Consider the following 18618-nt stretch of genomic DNA (forward strand, 5'->3'; position numbering starts at 1 on the left):
AGAGGAATAGAAAAGTGCAGGGGAAATGAGACAAAGAAATGCTGCTACTTTAAACATTATGGGAAGACTTTTCCAAAAAGTGACATTAAAGCAGCAACTTGGGGGCTGGAGAGATAGCTCAGCACTTAAGGCGCTTGCCTATGAAGCCTAAGAAGTCCTGCTGGAAACTCCAGGTCCCACATAAGCCAGACACACAGTGACACAAGAGTGCAATGTTGCACATGTGCACAAAGGAAGGACATGTCTGGAGATCTTGTGCAATGGCAGAAGACCCTGGCACACCCATTCTCTCTCTCAATATAAATAAATAAATAAAATAGTAGCAACCTGGAACTGTCAGGAGATATGCAAGACTTAGGGGTAACAGTCCCAGCAAAGGGGACAGTAAGTACAAAGGCTCAGAGAGTGTCCATTGTGGTGACAACAAAGGCAGTGTTCCCTGCTGACAAGGTGACGGGGGAGAGTGGTGCTCCATATCCATATCCATATCCATATCACATCCATATCATATCCATATCCATATCATATCCATGTCCATATCCATGTCCATATCCATATCCATATCATATCCATGTCCATATCCATATCCATATCATATCCATATCATATCCATATCCATATCATATCCATATCATATCCATATCATATCCATATCCATATCCAGTAAGGCTTTCCTTAAGGACTCACCCACTGCTGGACACCACTGACAAGATTTAAGCGAGTTCAAGACCAGACTATAGAGAACCACTGCTAAAGTGCAAAGGGCAATGAAGAGTTTGCTGCAGTAAGTGACACCAATCAAGAAAGACATTCAAGGGAGAAGTGGCAGGCACATTTTGATCAGGGATTGGATCTAAGCTATCATTTGTTACAATAATATTACAGAAATGGCAAAGACCACATGGACAGCATACTTGTGGGAAAAAGCAAAGAATTAGATTTGAGTCAAAATGATAAAGGTGTCTACTGTGATCCAATAGAAAAATGTCAAAAAGGACACCAGAGATATTGTGTGTGTACAGGCTTGGTGTTCAGGTGACGTTTCACATCTGTAAACATAAAATTAGAAGGCATACACAAACAGGTGGCATTTACAAACGGGGAGCTAATTCACGAGGACAACGGTCAGCCATGGGTAGTTTGACCTCTGTAAGAGTTAGAAAGACCAGGAGCTAGTGAAGGACAGTGAGTGTGCTGGACACTGTGCTAAGATAGTGTATCCTAGAGGCTCAAGTGCCAAAGATACTATGTTTTAGTTTAAAAGCACATTTATCACTCAAGTCAGAAAATTTGTAGCTGTTGTAAGTATACAAAATCCAAACATTAATTTCCTCTCTTCTTTTCACCTCACGGAGAACTTAAGGCACTTTCACACAGTATATCTATTTGTGAAAGTAAGTGATGTCAGCTACTCAAAGCAGTGCTAAGATCTTAAACTTCATCCTTGCCAAGCACAGCATGATCAAGGTTACACAGGCAGACCCTCAGTCCCTACCCTGACGCATCAGAATATGCAAGCTGGAGACATGGAAAGGTGACAGCAAGATCTCTAGCAGATTCATTTGACCCTCTGGATCGTCAGTGGGCTGCACCCATCACTAGGTCTTCCACACCCCAGGGACAAGCCACTGACCTGGCGATACAAATTCTGCCTCACTCTCCCTAGGTGTGGCAAGCTAAGAAGGGCAATAGCAGTTCTGAGAAGCGTGGGATTCTGCTTCCAGCACAAGGCCTGGATTTTTAGCTTGTTTTTTTTTCAGCTGTTTCCCCAAATGAAATTACCTACATTTGGTTTATTCAACTATATTTTGTACAAGATGACCCACATTTTAACCTCTGCATTAGTATTCTTCAAAGCTATTTAAAAATCAACAAATACCAATTTCAAAAGAAAGCCCACTTTGAAAATGGAAAGTTTCAAAGCTCAAATTCCACATCGGTTGCTGGTGGGCCAGTGGCAGGCAGAGGGCAGCAAAGGCCTGCATTTCTACATAATGAAGCCACCGACGCAACGGACCCACTGTCAGCACATACAAATGTGTCTGCTTGGGCTGGAGAGATGGAGAGATGGCTTAGCGGTTAAGCCTAAGGACCCCGGTTCGAGGCTCGGTTCCCCAGGTCCCACGTTAGCCAGATGCACAAGGGGGCACACGCGTCTGGAGCTCGTTTGCAGAGGCTGGAAGCCCTGGCGCGCCCATTCTCTCTCTCTCTCCCTCTACCTGTCTTTCTCTCTGTGTCTGTCGCTCTCAAATAAATAAATAAATTTTTTTAAAAGTGCCTGGCTAATAATCAAAGCAAATTGAATCACCTATAAGCTACCCATGCATACGCACAAACGCACATATTCACCAAGCACCCATACATACCAAAGACACATACACACCATACACACACATAAACATGCAAAAGAAAAGAAATATTGAAACATAAAATGCTTTTATATATATTTATACAGTGGATTGATATTTTTGAATAAAAATTAACCAATTGCTGTTACAAAAAAATAATGTAATAAATCTCAAAACAGAAAAAGGTGGGCAAAAACTGACTTTAAAATCCACTTAAAAGAACCTTCGCAAATGAATTGATCTATACATGCAAGGCCTTTGGTAAAGGAGTTGAGCTCTCAAATGTAGAGGCATTGAAAAGGGTATTCTATTTCTTATTGTGCATGTTCCACTTCTCATTCTATGGAGGTATTCACTTTTTATTTTTTTTTTAATTCTCACTTGGCAGAAATGTATTGAATTGTATGCTTTTCCAAACACATATGACACTATAACAAAAAAGACCTTTGTGGATTGTTTTTTGATAATATATTTAAAAACTTTAGTGCTAGAGAGATGGCTTAGTGGTTAAGGCACTTGCCTACAAAGGCAAAGTACCCAGGTTTGATTCCCCAGGACCCATATAAACCAGTTGCACAAGGTGATGCATGTGTCTGGAGTAATTTGCAGTGGCTGGAGGCCCTGGTGTACATATTCTTTTTTTCTATATCTGCACCTTTCTCTCTCTCAAATAGGTAAATAAAATAAAATAATAATAATAATAATTTTAAAGTTCAAATTGGTATAATTAAGCTTTCATAATGCATTACTGGAAAAGTAGTGATTAGCAAAACATAAAAAAATAATGATCCTGGTCACTTTAGTCTTTTTTCAATTATTCAAAAGTATTTCTAATAATCTTCTTACATATAAAATCACAATTATGTTTTGCATGAACTACTTTTCCATAAAAAGGATAAAATTGTGAAACTATAAGCCTGTTAAGCTATATTTATAATGTTTTTCATGCTCAATATTTAATTTTATACATTTATCTGGCAGAAGGAGGGAGCGAGAGGAAGAGGCAGAGAGAGAGAGAGAATGGGCACGCTAGGGTCTCAAGCCTCTGCAAATGAACTCCAGATGCATATGCCACCTTGCACATTTGGCTTATATGGGTATTGGGGAATCAAACCCATCTCCTTACGCTTCTCAGGCAAGCACCTTAACCACCTACCCATCTCTCCAGCCCTTTCATGGTGAACTTGATCCAGCAGTGCAATAAGAACTTAAAACTTAAAAATCCAAAATATAAGTAAACCTATGAAGATATTTAAGTGTTATTCACCACAAATGTGTACAGGTATTTAAGTGTTAGTTGTCACAGTACACACTAAATATTTAGCACTGTTATTCATCATGCGTGTAGATATTAAACAGTTTTATTCATTACAACACACACACACATGAAACCTAAATGTTTCATTTCTAGAGGAATTCCTTAATAAATTAGGGAATGTCTTTATGGTAAAATATTAGTATTTACTAAAATGTATGAAGTGTCTAATTAAGTAGAAAATGTGTTTGTATACTAGAAAACAATGAATCATAAAAATAAGTTTTTTATGGGGTTTGTTGTTGTTGTTGTTGTTGTTTTCCTGAAGTAGGCTCTCACTGGAGCTCAGGTTGACCTGGAACTCTTAGCGATCCTTCTACCTCTGCCTCCCAAGTGCTAGGATTAAAGACATGCATCACCACCACACCTGGCTAAAAGTGAGTATTTTTATACATGATTTAGTTTGATTGTAAAGAAGGAAATGGAAAGACAAAAAGCTGAAATTAATTGGAAAGTACAAATAATTTTTTATTCTTTGTATGGTTAAGTGTCTACTAGGTGACTTTATTTTCCGAATAAGAAGAGTGATGTTCCTTTAAGAAAAGATGGGCAGTGAAGCGGAGAAGTGGGCAGAGCAGGGGAGAGGAGCCTCTAGCACAGAAGGAGCCTGGAGGGCATCGAGGGCAGAGAAGCAGCTCAGCAGGACATGGCAGAGGTAACTGTCAAAGACTCTAGAACAAGAATTCAGAGTCATGTGAACCTAGGATGACCAAATATCAAACACCAACCAGAGGAGTCCAATCAGGGTCGTTAGTACTACCAAACATACATTTCTTGAAATTCTTCTGATCAGCTGACATAATTAATTAAGCTACTGGTAGAAGTTTTAGGAAACAATGCACACTTTAAAGGAGGAATGTGTGCCATCAAAAATAAAAAAAATTAAAAACAACTAAGCCATTTAAACGCAGAATGCACCACTGGTATGCTTAAACTGTGACAGACATATGAAAGAGAAGAGTCCTAGAAACCAGCTCTACCGACATTGAGAAACTAAAGCTCTGCAGACTAGTTCTGAGCAGGTCAGACAAGAGGAAAACGTCACAGGATGGAAATAAAGGACCAGGGCAAACTGTCTGTAGCATCCATCCATCAAGGAGTTTGAGAAGCGCTAAGCAATGACCTCTCCCTAGTTTCCAAAAGACGTGCCTGCCCCGACAGCACTGAGAAGCACCAAGAGGCACCTCTTTGCAGAGATAGAAGACCAGCACATCTTCACAACAGCCATTCAATTAAAAGATGCGTCTCCTTTGTCTACATGTGTGTTTCTATCTGAAGGCTGACTACCTGCTAAGCAGAGGCAGGCACAATGGGGGAAAGGGACGAGGAGACGGCATCTGCCATGTAACTCCACAGTTATTAGACACGGAAATGAGGTAATCAAGCATGCAAGTGTAGATACAACTGCAAGTGCTGCTCCTCAAACAAGACCAGGTTCTGTGAGAGCAACTCGACTTTCTCAGATCTACCTCAGTTTCTAAGGCTGTTGGCCAACTGCTGATCAACTAAGGGTTCATGGCATAAACAGGTGAAGGAACACACAAAGGCAGAGAATTACATGCAAGCACCTAAAACAATCCTACCGAGTGAGCTGTCAAACCACTCAGCATGCTTCCCCATTTCCCTGGAATTGCTATGCACACGTATTTTGAAACAGTCCACAGCCCAGCACCTTCGCAGCACGAAGTGGTCGGGACATTCTGACCGAGCATCTCCTGTGCTCACAGCACTCAAGGAGGCAGGCCCCGCCTTACCTTTTCAACAGGGAGCAGAGTCTGCAGCAGACGGACTGCAAACAGGGCAACGCTGACGAAGGCTGTTCGGTGGTGCACCAACATCGCCTCTGCTTGCTCCGAGCTGAAGCTACTCTTGCGGTAACACAGGGTCTCTCCAAGGGACCCCAACACGAGCAGCAGTTTCTCCTTCTGTAAGCATGCAAACAACAGCAAACTGAGCAAAATGAGCAATTTTAGGAGCAAATGTGCAAATGCCATTGAGAATAGTTTAAAATATTATCATTACACTTGAATGTTTTCTTCTTTTGATTAGAATATGGGAAAGAAATAAAGAACGTCAAATATACACATACACACATATATACATATATTTATTGAAACAAAAACTTCTCTTGACTAGAAAAACTAAAATCAGATAGCAAAAAGTATAAAAATTATACATGTATGTACATTTTAAGGAAAAGCTACAATTATCTAATGAGAAATTCCAATCAATAATGAACAAAACCACTAAAGAAACATAAAACCTTAATAAGCTATAAATTAGTTCTAGTTTCTAGTGCTTAATTTTCCAATTCAAACATGCAGACTTCTCAAGTGTTACTGGGCTTAGCGTGCACTCAGCACAGCAGCCAGCACAGCATAGCAGTACAACAGACATGTCCTCAAGTTGATCTAAAAGTTACTAAACAAATGAAATGAAGCCAAGCATTTAGGGCTGGAGAAATGGTTCAGTGGTTAAGGTGTTTGCCTGTGAAGCCTAAGGACCCAGGCTTGGTTTCCCAGTACCCACGTAAGCCAGACACACAGAGTGGTGCCTGCGTCTGGAGTTGGTTTGCAGTGGCCAGAGGCCTTGGTGTGCCCATTCTCTCTTTCTTTGTCTTTCTTTCAAATAAACAAATAAATAAAACGTTTTTTTTTTTAAAAAAAGAAACCAAACATTTTTTAAAAGGACAAAGCCACCAGGGCTGGAAAGATTGGTTACAGGTTAAAGTCATTTGCATATAAAGCCTGACATGCCAGATTCAATTTCCCAGTACTCACATAAAGCCAGATGCACAGAGTGTCGCATGTGTCTGGAGTTCATGTACAGTGGCAGAAGACCCTGGTGTACCCATACTCACTCTCTGTCTTCCTGTGTGCCTCTTTCTCTGTCTCTCTCAAATAAATAAAAATATATTTTTTAAAAAACTAATTACCAAATTATATAAATAAATTTCAGGTAATAGACTTGTTTCAAATGGAAAATACTCTGCCCTCACAAATTTCAACAGAACTTACCACTTAAGCAGATGTTATGCCTTTGTAGTTTCAAAGGTACACATAAAATATAAAGAAAAACATCAAGCACAATCTAGGCCTAAACGCACATATGTTGGCATACTCTGCACACTAGCTCGAAACAGGACAGCCTCAACGGAGTAGCATGGAGGCGCCACACGACAGCCCCGGGTCTCACTCTCCACATGGTACGTGGAGAGCACGTAAAAAATAAATGCGAACCAGGAGCACCATCAGCTCACAGCAGTTCAGTTGGGACTTGAGAAGCTAGGAGTCATAGGAGAGAGGGAAGACAGCTTATCGACGACATTATGATGTTAGGCTTGGACACAGAGAAGAAATAAAACAAAAATTAAAAGACAACTGTTCCAGGAGTCTGAAATCATCTAAAATGAGTCAAGATTCCTTAAAACAGGAATCAAACTTATCCAATGTACAAGGGCAATGCAGCTTGGTTTTATAAGGGCAGTAGAATGACATGTTCTAGGTCTATCTAATCTAGCCAAGTGTTTATCATAAAGTCTCTATTAGAACAACAACAAAAAAAAAATAAACGGTGAAAATATCTTTCTCTTATTTCTCTTAGCTTTAAGTGAAGTAAAAATATTCTATACTAGGGAATAAATTCTTTTTACTATGATTAACTAAAATAATTTCTGAATGGCAAGCTTGACTGGCAATTTGGAAATAGCAAAAATTTAGTTTTATAAGTATTAAATTCCTGAATATATAACACACTATTTTATTCCTGGAATACTTAACAAAAATACTTCTTTCATCTTAAGGATAGCAAAAATAAGAACAGTAAAAAAATTTTACTTCTTTTCTTCCTTTTTAATATAAAGTCAAATAACATGCATTTTCTCAAAGAACCATTTACTCTTCTTAAATAATAAAATCTGATGTAATTTCGAGCTATGACACTGACCTAGCATTTCTAATATACCAATTGGTACTTGTAAAATATATCTAACCTTTAAAGTAAAAATAATTCATTGACACTTAAAACCAGCAGCCAAACGTAAAAAGTGAATGACTAACTTTCACAGACAGCACTCTGCCCAAGAAGCCTCAAGTTAATTTAAGAAGCACATGATGAACCATTCCTCACATTTCTAAGGGGGAAAAACACTTGCTGAAAATCTCTAATATGTGAAAATATCTTTAAGAGTGCTACAAAACAGTGTGATAACTTTAAAGACTAAGGCAAAAACCAAGAAAACCAACTATTATAAAAACTAAAGGGCTGGAAAATATATTGCACCCACTGTAAAATATGTAATTTACTTCTCCTTTCAAAACCCATATTATTAAAAATAATAAAATAAGCTTGAGGCTTCTGCACACCTCGTCTATGGTTTGGAATCTGAGCGTCCTCAAAGGGCCATGTGTTGAAGGCTTGGTGCCCATGGTGACGCTGCTGCAGGAGCTGTGGAACTTGAAGAAGCAGGGCATAGGGGAAGTCCTTAGCCACTTAAGACTTTCACTTATAGGGACTAAGACACCCTGGCTTCCTCCTCTTTCTTCTTGCTTCCTAGCCAGCAGGTAGCACCCACCTCGTGTTACACTTATACAGCACACCTACAGAAGCCCAAAGTCACTGGGTCTACCCAACCAATTAGGGACTGGATAAATTAACTATGCCAAGTATTTCATCATAGTGATGGAAAACTGACACACTAGCTGCATAGTTACATAAACATCTGTATTACCTATATCTTACTCACATTTTTATGTTTTGTTCTCTATTCATAAGGATTTCTAGCAGCCGACAACAAAGCTTAATTAAATGTGAACATAGGTCATAACAGAATAAAAAAAAAATTATCAACTTCCCGAGTCAGTACATGGGCTGGACATGTGAAGCCCTCACCTACATATACAAAGCTCTGGATTTGATCCTCAACAGTTTTAAAACAACTAAAACAACAAGCAATTTATATTTTTATGACTACAAAATTATGATTCTACTTCCTTAGTAAGATAAGCAAAAGAAAAGGAACAAAAGATAGACTAGCTGTTACCAATTGACACTAATGAAAGAGATAACATATAAGTACTTCCAGAGAAACAAGCTTTTTGGATGATGATTTTAAAATAGATGACAAAATGACTAAAGAATTTACAATACATTGACATAAAAAAAAAAAAAAAAAGCCAGGCGTGGTGGCACACACCTTTAATCCCAGTACTCAGGAGGCAGAGGTAGGAGAATCACTGTGAGTTCGAGGCCACCCTAAGAATACATAGTGTGTTCCAATCCAAGTCAGCCTGGGCTAGAGTGAGACCCTACCTTGAAAAAAACACACCGGAAAAAAAAAAAAAGGTTTCCAATTACGTATGGAGAGAGGCGTGGTAAAGTGCGTGCACAGCATCTGAAAGGCCCTGAGTTCCATCCCCTGCACCACCAAAAAGAAAAAGAAAAGAGGTCTGGAGAGATGGCTTAGACGTTAAGTGCTTCCCTGAAGCATAAGGACCCCAGTTCGAGGCTCGATTCCCCAGGACTCACGTTAGCCAGATGCACAAGGGGGCGCACACATCTAGAGTTCGTTTGCAGTGGCTGGAGACCCTGGCGCGCCCATTCTCTCTCTCTCTGTCTGCCACTTTCTCTCTTTCTCCCTGCCTCTTTCTCTCTCTCTCTCTCTCTCTCTCTCTCTCTCTCTCTCTCTCTGTTGCTCTCAAATAAATAAATAAATAAAATTTTAAAAGATTTAAAATGAGAGAGGGAGCGAGAGAGAAAGGAAAACAAAATCTTGCTCTAGTAGTGTATACATCTCTTAAAGAATGTTATAACATGCCTGAGACTACTCGACTCATGCAAACTATGACCTAGCCAAATACTTTCTCTGTGTTAAAACATATAAAATGCTGAACTTTCAATAACTATCTTCCCAGCTGAAATACAAAGAACAAAGCATCTGCCATGCATAGGATGATTATTCTATGACTGATGCAGAGTTTACCTTATAGAGAATGGTGCATTTACATCCCTGATGACGTCCAGGCAAGTGTGTGGCCTAAGTAACATAATTTAAGACATCGCCTTCTGGCTTCTGGCCGTGCAGTCGTAACACAGACTGACCCTTTCCTTCTTCCTAAGAAACAGCTAGTAACACTGCACAAGGAAAGCAGAAGGACGCTGGGCATGGGCGCTGTCAGAGGTGTGAGGGGAGGGAACACCGGAAAGGAAGGTCTGCGTGCGATGCCTGCAGACAATCACCAAACAGCAAACAGACAAGAGAGGCCCAAGGAGTCCGACAGTCTTGATGGCTTATGTGAAGGTGATGTGGAGGCCACGATGACAACCCCTTGTGGGACAAAGACTAGACTGAGAGCTCTGTACAGAAAGAAAGAACTCCAGAAACCTAGACAAGGTCCCATCCAGTCCATGCTGAGACAGACATTTGAGTTACAGCTGTGAACTCCATTAAAGCAGGCCAAAAGTAGCCACTGGCATTTAAACTGGACAGTTCTTAGCACTCACTGAGGAAAATAGAAGATTCCAGCCCCAACCAGTCATAATCAGTCATGAGCAGTTCGGAGAGGGTCCCAGAGGAGTTACATGTCAGGGGCAAGGGTCACCCAATTAGAGGGTCCTTGAAGATGACGGCTCCTCAATCTCAATACTGCTGACATTTTCAGGTAAAATACTCCATATGAAGTTGTGTGACTTCTAGACACTAGATGCCAATATAAGCATCCAGGTGACTGCTCAAAATGTCTCTAGTCATTGCCAGCCAATCCCAGGAGAACAAAACTGTTTCCACTCGTGAATCAATGCCCTCACCAGTAACATTTTAAACAGCCTCAAAGAACTGAGGCTGTCCCACAAGTAACAGCCACTTTTCAGAATGGAACCAAATTATAAAAATATAAAATTTGAAACGAAAAAATCAATAAGTTCTTCATTGTGATATTAATACTGCTACCCTCAAACTATTTTATTTATGTCAACTGTTAAAGCTAATAAGCTATAATTTTGCTATTTGTATGAACTAATGCTTTCTATAAGCAAAAGTATAAGAATACAAATTTAACATCAGAAAAACAGCAATACAAACTCGTCATCTTTTCACAGTCAATATCCTAGTTCTGTTACATAAGGGAAGGAATGATATCACAATAGCTGTCAACACCCCAGGTGGCCGGTTACTGATCTTGGTATAACTTCCTCTATTAAAGTAACCAGATTCTCCAGGGAAATGACCTGTCTAGGAGTGTGTACAAAATGAGCAAGGAATATCTTGTGCCAGAAGGGGAAAAAAAACAGTTTCAAAGACTTATGAGACAATCAAACCAACTTTAAAGAACCTTAGGTTAAAAACATATGACTACCCATGTCAAGAAAACACTGATTCTCACCATATCCATAGCAAAAAGGCTGCTGTCATCCCAAATATCAGCTGAAACTGCTTCTCCAATAAGTATCAGATCCTCTGCAAGCAATTCCAGAAGTCGTATTATCATTTCTCTACTGCCTAGGAGAAGAAATAAGAGAGAGGTAAGGGACAAGGACGTTACTTAATTTTCAGCTAATCCGTTGAACTACAATCCCTTGTCAACTTGATACAATTTATAATCAACACAGAAGCAAAAGAGAGACTTCCTAAACGAGATGAGTTGAGCTGGGTGGACCCACCCACCCAGGCTGTGGCCAGCACCATGCCATGGACGGGGTCCCAGACTGTATCTACTCCTTCCTGAAGATGCAAATGTGACCACAGCCTCACTTCCCTGCCTGCCATGCCTTCACCACCGCGATGGGCCACACCCCCAACCGTGAGCAAAAAACACCTACTTCCTGCCTTACGCTGGTTTTTGTCAGGTATTCTGTCAGAGCAATGAGATAAACGACTGATACCATGTTATAAAATATACGCAGCACAACACAGGTAAGGTGATAGAATGCATTCTAATCATGTGTTTCTCGGAAGAAGCCTTAAGCTTTGCCATAGAAGGGCACTCTCACAAACAGGATTGCCTAGGAAGCTAATGTTGTAACAGAGCAACGAAAGATATATATGCAGTTTACTAAGGAAATGCCATCCAAGAATATTCCAGAATAAGTGTTGGCCAGGCAGGGGGATGCAAAAAGGTAATCCCAGAACTCCAGAGGCTGAGGCCCAGTTTGCAAGTGAGATGTCAGCCTAGGCTGCCTCACAAGTTGTAGGCCAGTCTGGACTACATAGGGAGACCATCTTGAAAAAAACAAAATACAGCACCCCAAAATGCAACTGCACAATGTCCTTTCTCCACAGAGACAGAAAACAAAGAATATCACTTTCCATAACTCTGTATGAAGTAAACTTTCAAATAAGACTTTCCCATCCCACATTCTAAAGGTTAATTTCTAATGTGTAAGAGTAAAACAAACTACTAAATCATAAGGAGCTACTTTATTTCATTAGAACAGCTGGAGCAAACTCTTGTGATATCTATCACGATACTGAACAATTACAAATGGTGCAATAATTTACTACAAAAGGGCAAGAGAACATTTAGAAATTTTTATGTACCAAGATACAGCTTTATAATTATCAATCTGACTTTTTACAGCAAATTAAAGAAAGGTTAAATGAAAATCATTAAGTCTAAAATTGTTCTCAGTACACCAGGCAGATAAACAGAACACCTCAGGATGCTGAAGCTCAGCTCTTCCCGTGTCTCTCATTGTCAGCACAGGAGTGAGGACATGGTCCCGACTCCCGGACACAGTGGCCCTCGGTGAGAAGGGCACAGTTGTCCTCAGCATAAAAGTCCATGTTTCTTCCCAAATACATACCTTTATTCTATGTTCTTCTCCATCGCTTCTAAGCAGGCAAATAAATGAACCACAACTTTGAAAGAACTATGAGCATAGGATATATTTTTCACTTTGACAGTGAAGCTAAGAAGGGCAAAAGTCTTGCATTGTTTAGCAACAGGGAAAATGTACAGACTTCACGGACAACAATCACGACGGCTCCAAGACTTGATTTACTTTGAAAGCTGCCAAAGAGCAGGAGCTCTGGGTTTGGAGCTTTGGGTCAAGTCTTCCTTTCTCTTAGCGACTCCACATTACGTAACTTTGCCAATCATTTTAAGTCCCAGTTTTTTCCATCATAATAGTAAGGAGAGAAATATTAAGTACCACTGCTGGACAGAGAACATAAGAAGGAAGGATGTTTACAGGAGCAAATGGACTGAAAACCAATCTCTAACAGCTGAGCACAAGGGCGCTCAGTCCCTGTGTCTGACTCCTGGCCTGCGGACAACCTACATTTCTGGGAAGATAAGGCGGGGGAGAGACACGTGCGGGAAGAAACGCGCACGCTGTCACCTATAGTCTCGTAACGGCTGGACACGGGCACGCAATCCGTGCGCTGGACTCCTGCACTCTGGAGGAGACTGGCCACACGGTCACTGTGGTTATTATCACCGCGGCTACCAGAACACCCAGCATATTTCAGGGAAAGCATAACCCTCAGTATGTGGTGTTTTCATTAAAGAAAACCAAATTACCCTGAAGGGAAGGTAAGAATCCAGCTTGGAGGTCTTCCCTGTACCCTGCAGGGAAGAACATAGGGTGAACTGCAGAGCAGATGGCCAGTGTCTGAAGAAGCAGAAGGGATTTGTTTTGTTTTTTCTATTCTGGCCTATTCATACAGTATATCTTCCCTAACTTTTTCCAGTATTTTATTGTCAGTGTTCACAAACAAAATCCAGAGGAAGCCTGTGCCCCAAAAATACCCCACACTGAAAAGGGGACTCTAGTGGGAAGAGTAACATGGAATGCACACGTCATTAAGTAACAAAGGCCTTGTTAAGTTTGCAGGGATTTGTATTCCAAATGATTAGTAAAGACTGATGGTAAAGGCACTATCACAGAATGAACAAAGAAAAGTCCTGGAACAACACAAAACGAATGCAAGTGGCCGTGAACAAACAGGACTTCAAGCACAACTGACCTGCTCGCAGCAGAGGAGCCGCAGCCTCGAGAACGGCCACGCAGAACTGAGGGAGGCTCAGCTGCTGGATCTGCAGCGCCAGCACGTCCTCCGCCTCCAGCGCAGGCCAGTCCACCCGGGCCATGTCCAGAGCGGAGTGGACAGACGCCGCCGAGTTCCTGTGAGCATGACCGCTGCTGCCACTGCAGAGTAAACAAGTGAGCGATGACCTTGCATGTGGACACGACCCTCTGCAGACCCACTGCAACCTGCCTCCTTGCACACTGCAGGCCTGACCCCGTCACAGTCTCGTGCTTCTCACCGCTGACGCTCCCAAAACCTCTGGCGCCTTCATTGACTAAACTCCATACGGAAAGCTGCACATGAAGGGGCGAAGCGCATATGCAGTCCCATGGCAGAGCACTTCCCCAATGTTCACGAGACTATAGGTGAATTTGCAGCACCATAGAATTACATATTACACACACACACACAATTACATCAAGCCAAAAACACATTTATACCTTGCTTTTCAAATGGCAGATTTTGAAAAATGTCAACATTTCTACAGAAGTCATAACCCAAATATTTCTAAGAAAGCAAACAGATTTATAGCAATGTTCTTGTGGAATCAAATTATAAAGCTAAACGTAGTTTACACAGTTGCCTAGTGTCTGGGGTCTTCACCAAATGTTCTAAGTAAGCAAACATTAGCAACTGGAGAATGCTCCCAGAAAATGAGCATGGAATCTGAGTTCCTTTATTCCACACATTCCATCATATGATTCCGAAAAGATGTCAAAAAATGGAAAATCCCATTTTCCTTGGATTCTTTCATTAAAAAAATCTGTACTTGGGCTGGAGAGATGAGTTAGTGGCTAAGGCGCTTGCCCAACAAGCCAAGGACCCAGGCTCGCTTATCCAGGGCACATGCAAGCCGGGTGCACAAGAAGCACAGGCTTCTGCAGTTCACTTACTGCAGCTGGAGGCCCAGGCACGCCCATTCTCTTTCTCTGTCTGTCTGTCTGTCTCTCTCTCTCTCTCTCTCTCTCTCTACCTATTTCTTTTTCTCTCAAATAAATAAAGAAAAAATTCCTGTCCTCAAATGTCTTACTATTTTTTTTTTCCTGTTATTTCCCAGGTAGGCTCTCACTCTAGCCGAAACTGGCCTGAAACTCACACTGTAGTTCCAGGCTGCCCTCGAACTCACAGCAATCCTCCTACCTCTACCTCCTGAGTGCTGGAATTAAAGGCGTGCACCACCTCCCCTGGCTAAAGATCGTACTTTTAATGTCATCTACAACTACAGCTGAATCACACTTAGAACACCCCAGTTTGGTTTTGTTTTGGTTGGGTTTTTTTGTTTTTGTTTTTTATTTTATTTTATTTTATTTTATTTTTTTGCCTATTTTGCTTTTCTTCAACTTCAATATCTCAAGGATCCCAAAACATGGATGTGCCTAAGGCTTCTCTCAACCTCTGAGAGGCCCTGTGAGGAAAACGTTTACTCGGCAGTGAACTCTGGTAAGCAAGGAGTAGACTAGAGAAGAAAGCAGGTAGGCACTACAAGAAGAAAAAGAAAGCTCACAGGCTGGGGTAACGAAACACTTGCCACGCAAGCGTGAGTACCAGAGACTGGGTCCCCAGCACCCACGTAAGTCCTGGTGGCTGTGATGGCCCACCTATAGTCCTAGCACACGGGAGGCAGAGACAGGGCGCCAGGGAAAGCCCACCAGCAAACCCTGACAAAGCAGCCAGCTCTATGTCCAGCGAGAGACCCCGCCTCAGTCAGTGCCTACCTCCCTGGCTTCTGGGCACAGCTGCAGACACACACCCACCTACTTACATACAAGCACAAACTCACGCGCATGCACACACACACGCGCATACCACACACCACGTACACACAAAATAATTTCATGACTCGATATTTCAACCTAGGATAAGCTAATCCACGAACAAAATGTCACTCCTCAAGCAAACTTGGTAGATGAAAACATCTGCATTCACACAAAGAAATGTGTCCTTTGAAAGAGTCCTTATTCCCCAATCATGTCTTCACCAAGTACTTATGCATTTAAAGGAGAATTGGACTTACAAAATAAGGGTAGGACTCCTTACAACGTGCTCCTCCAGACACAAAATGGCCTGGATATCCGTGACCTCACAGTGCCCGACACTACCTACACAAGACTATCATATCATAATAGGAGGAAAAGATCATGACATCAAAATAAAAGAGAGACTGATTGAGAGGATGAAGGGATATGATGGAGAGAGGAGTTTCAAAGGGGAAAGTGGGGGGAGGGAAGACATTACCATGGGATATTGTTTACAATCATGGAAGTTGTTAATAAAATAAATAAATAAATAAACAAACAAACAAACAAACCACAAAAGTGCACCTATTGGACTGGGAAGATGACTTAGCAATTAAATGTTCTTGATTGCAAAGCCTGAGAACCTAGATTTGACTTCCTAGTACCCACATAAAGAAAATGCACAAAATGGCACATGTGTCTGGAGTTTCTTTGCAGTGACACTAGGCTGTTCTCTCTCTCTCTCTCTCTCTCTCTCTCTCTCTCCCTCTCTCTCTTCCTGTCCTCTGTTTTTTTCAAATAAATAAAGTATTTTTAATGCACCTATCATTTAAAGCCATGCTTTTTGACTTTTCGAACTAGATCACATTCTCTTCATAGCTGATTAAAAACATCTTCTTGGACCACAATCATTTCTTTGTTAAGGAAACAGAAAGGAAGATAACATTTAGTTTGACTGCAGAACATCAAAGCAGAGTAATGTACTCTCAACATTTTGATTTGGTAGACACACACATTCATGTAAGCACACACACACACTTGGGACACGCAAACATTCATGCATACATGCACACACACGTATAAGCACACACACATACACACAGTACATGTTTATGTACCAAGTGCTGAGTTTCAAGGTAGCATTTATTTCTCCTAATTTTAGTCTCCTGATCAAAGCAGTATGAGAGGCAATGGCCTATACAGCCCATTTATAGGGTAATGTTTCAAAAATGGAGACAGAGTGGAATAACTACCTCCCTCTGGAAGGAAAACACACACGAGACAGCCAACACTCTCCCTGCTCACAGATGTAGCAAGAAGTCACCTGGAGGACACTGCGTCCCAGTCCTGGCCATCTCCTCGGGGCCGCTGGCCTGTGCGCCCAACCACAGAAGGCCGAGGGCTGCTGCTTCCTGGGGACGGGTTCTGGGAATGGTGAGCACCTCTCGCTTCATGGCAGTAAGACAAGGAAGAGTTCTGGGAGATTGTGTCTGGAGAAATAAATAAATAGAATTATCCCTTAGCAGAGACATACTTCTGACTAAGTAGATTATCTGTGCCATTCTTCCAATAATAATAATGGTAATTACAAAAGACAGTCGCGATGCTTCTCTCGGGGCAAAGTCCCAGTCAAGTGAAGGTGCTCTGCAAGCATTCACACAGCCCATTCCAGCCTGCGTATGCGGGCCGCTGGCCAGGGCGGCTCTCACGGGAGACAGCGCTGGGTGGACCACCAGCTCCTGCTTCCAGCCTGCCCTCCTTGAGCCCCTGCCTCAACTCACACGCAGACACTGTGTCCACTGGACCAACATTCTAAACATGAACGAAAACCACAGTGCTCTTCCCAGAAAATAAGTGATGACCTTCATGACCTTGGCTCTAGAATGGATTCTTAAGACGACGAGACCAAAATCATCAGCAGCCTAAGAAAATATAAATACATGGGGTTCGTCAAAATTAAACATGGTGCTACTTCAAAGGATATTGCAAGAAAGTGAAAAGACAAAAATGTCTGCCAAACATATTTCAGGTAAGGGTTTACGATTCAGAATACAGAAATCGTTTCCTGAAACACAGCAGAAAAGGTGTACGGGGCATGAAGGGACAGTTCTCCAAAGATAAAGAAGGGGCACAGGTGACAATTAGGAAGCGAAGTCACCAGCAATCCAGACCTTCACCATGAGTGCTAGAAATGCAGGTAAAACCACCAAGAGAAGCTGCTTCAGCTCTCAGAGTGGCTCTGGCTACGAGACAGGGTAAATCTTAACGAAGAACGTTACTGCTGGAAGCTTCATGCGCTGGGAGTAGAAATGTAAGACGGTGTGGCTACCACGAAGAGCAGTGCAGCAGGTCCTCCAAAACCCGAACCAAGGAAAAACTGTCACCAATTCCAATCGCAGGTATATATGACTGAAGAACTGAAAACAGCTAGTCGTGCGCACACTTGCGGGCCAGCGTGCACCGCAGCAGCAGTGCTCAGCAGAGGCGAAGGGCGCTGGCTCGACGGCTCGGTCCGCTGAGCGGCCACCACGCACGCCCGGGAGCCTGACTTCAGAGCCCAGCACCGATGTAAGCGTGGTGCAGCTGGGAACCCACCCAGAGCTGGGGACGAAGACACAGGAGGGGCCCGCCCTCACTGGCCAGCTAGTCTCGGCAAATCTGTGAGCTCCAGGCTCAGTGAGAGACGCTGTCTAAAACTATAACACGCAGACTGCTTAAGGACACACCTGTTATCAACCTCTGGCATCCACATCTGTGTGCACATGCATATCCACAGGCACGAACACATATACATACATACACGTGTATATATACCACACACACAAAACATCAACAAAAGGTAGATGCAGCATACATGTTGTGGTGGTTTGATTCAGGTGTCCCCCATAAACTTAGGTGTTGTGAATGCTAGCTCCCCAGCTGTTGGGGGTGGGCTTATGGGTATTATAGCCAGTTTCCCCTTGCCAGTGTTTGGCACACCCTCCTGTTGCTGTGTTCCACCTTATGCTGGCCAGGGGGTGATGTCCACCCTCTGCTCATGCCGTCGTTTTCCCCTGCCGTCGTGGAGCTTGCCCTCGAGCCTATAAGCCAAAATAAAGCTCTTTTTCCCACAAGCTGCTCTTGGTTGGGTGATTTCTACCAGCAATGCGAACCGGACTGCAACAGTTATCCATCAGCAGATGAATGAATAAA

At 42.1% G+C, this 18618-nt stretch overlaps 1 protein-coding gene across 7 annotated transcripts in view; it reads right to left on the minus strand.

Moving 5' to 3' along the window:
* The window catches only part of Rttn (rotatin), a 133067-nt gene that overhangs the window by 100519 nt on the left and 13930 nt on the right, over positions 1-18618 (minus strand). For all 7 annotated transcript variants that reach the window (XM_045135103.1, XM_045135101.1, XM_045135102.1 and 4 more), the window contains 4 exons: positions 16751-16916; positions 13628-13809; positions 11043-11158; positions 5418-5588 (listed from right to left, as the gene is read on the minus strand). In XM_045135103.1, the coding sequence (XP_044991038.1) occupies positions 5418-5588; positions 11043-11158; positions 13628-13809; positions 16751-16916 (635 nt within the window). The remainder of the gene's footprint in view (positions 1-5417; positions 5589-11042; positions 11159-13627; positions 13810-16750; positions 16917-18618) is intronic.

This window comes from Jaculus jaculus, chromosome 15 (genome assembly GCF_020740685.1).
Source record: "Jaculus jaculus isolate mJacJac1 chromosome 15, mJacJac1.mat.Y.cur, whole genome shotgun sequence".
NCBI classification, from domain to species: Eukaryota; Metazoa; Chordata; class Mammalia; order Rodentia; family Dipodidae; genus Jaculus; species Jaculus jaculus.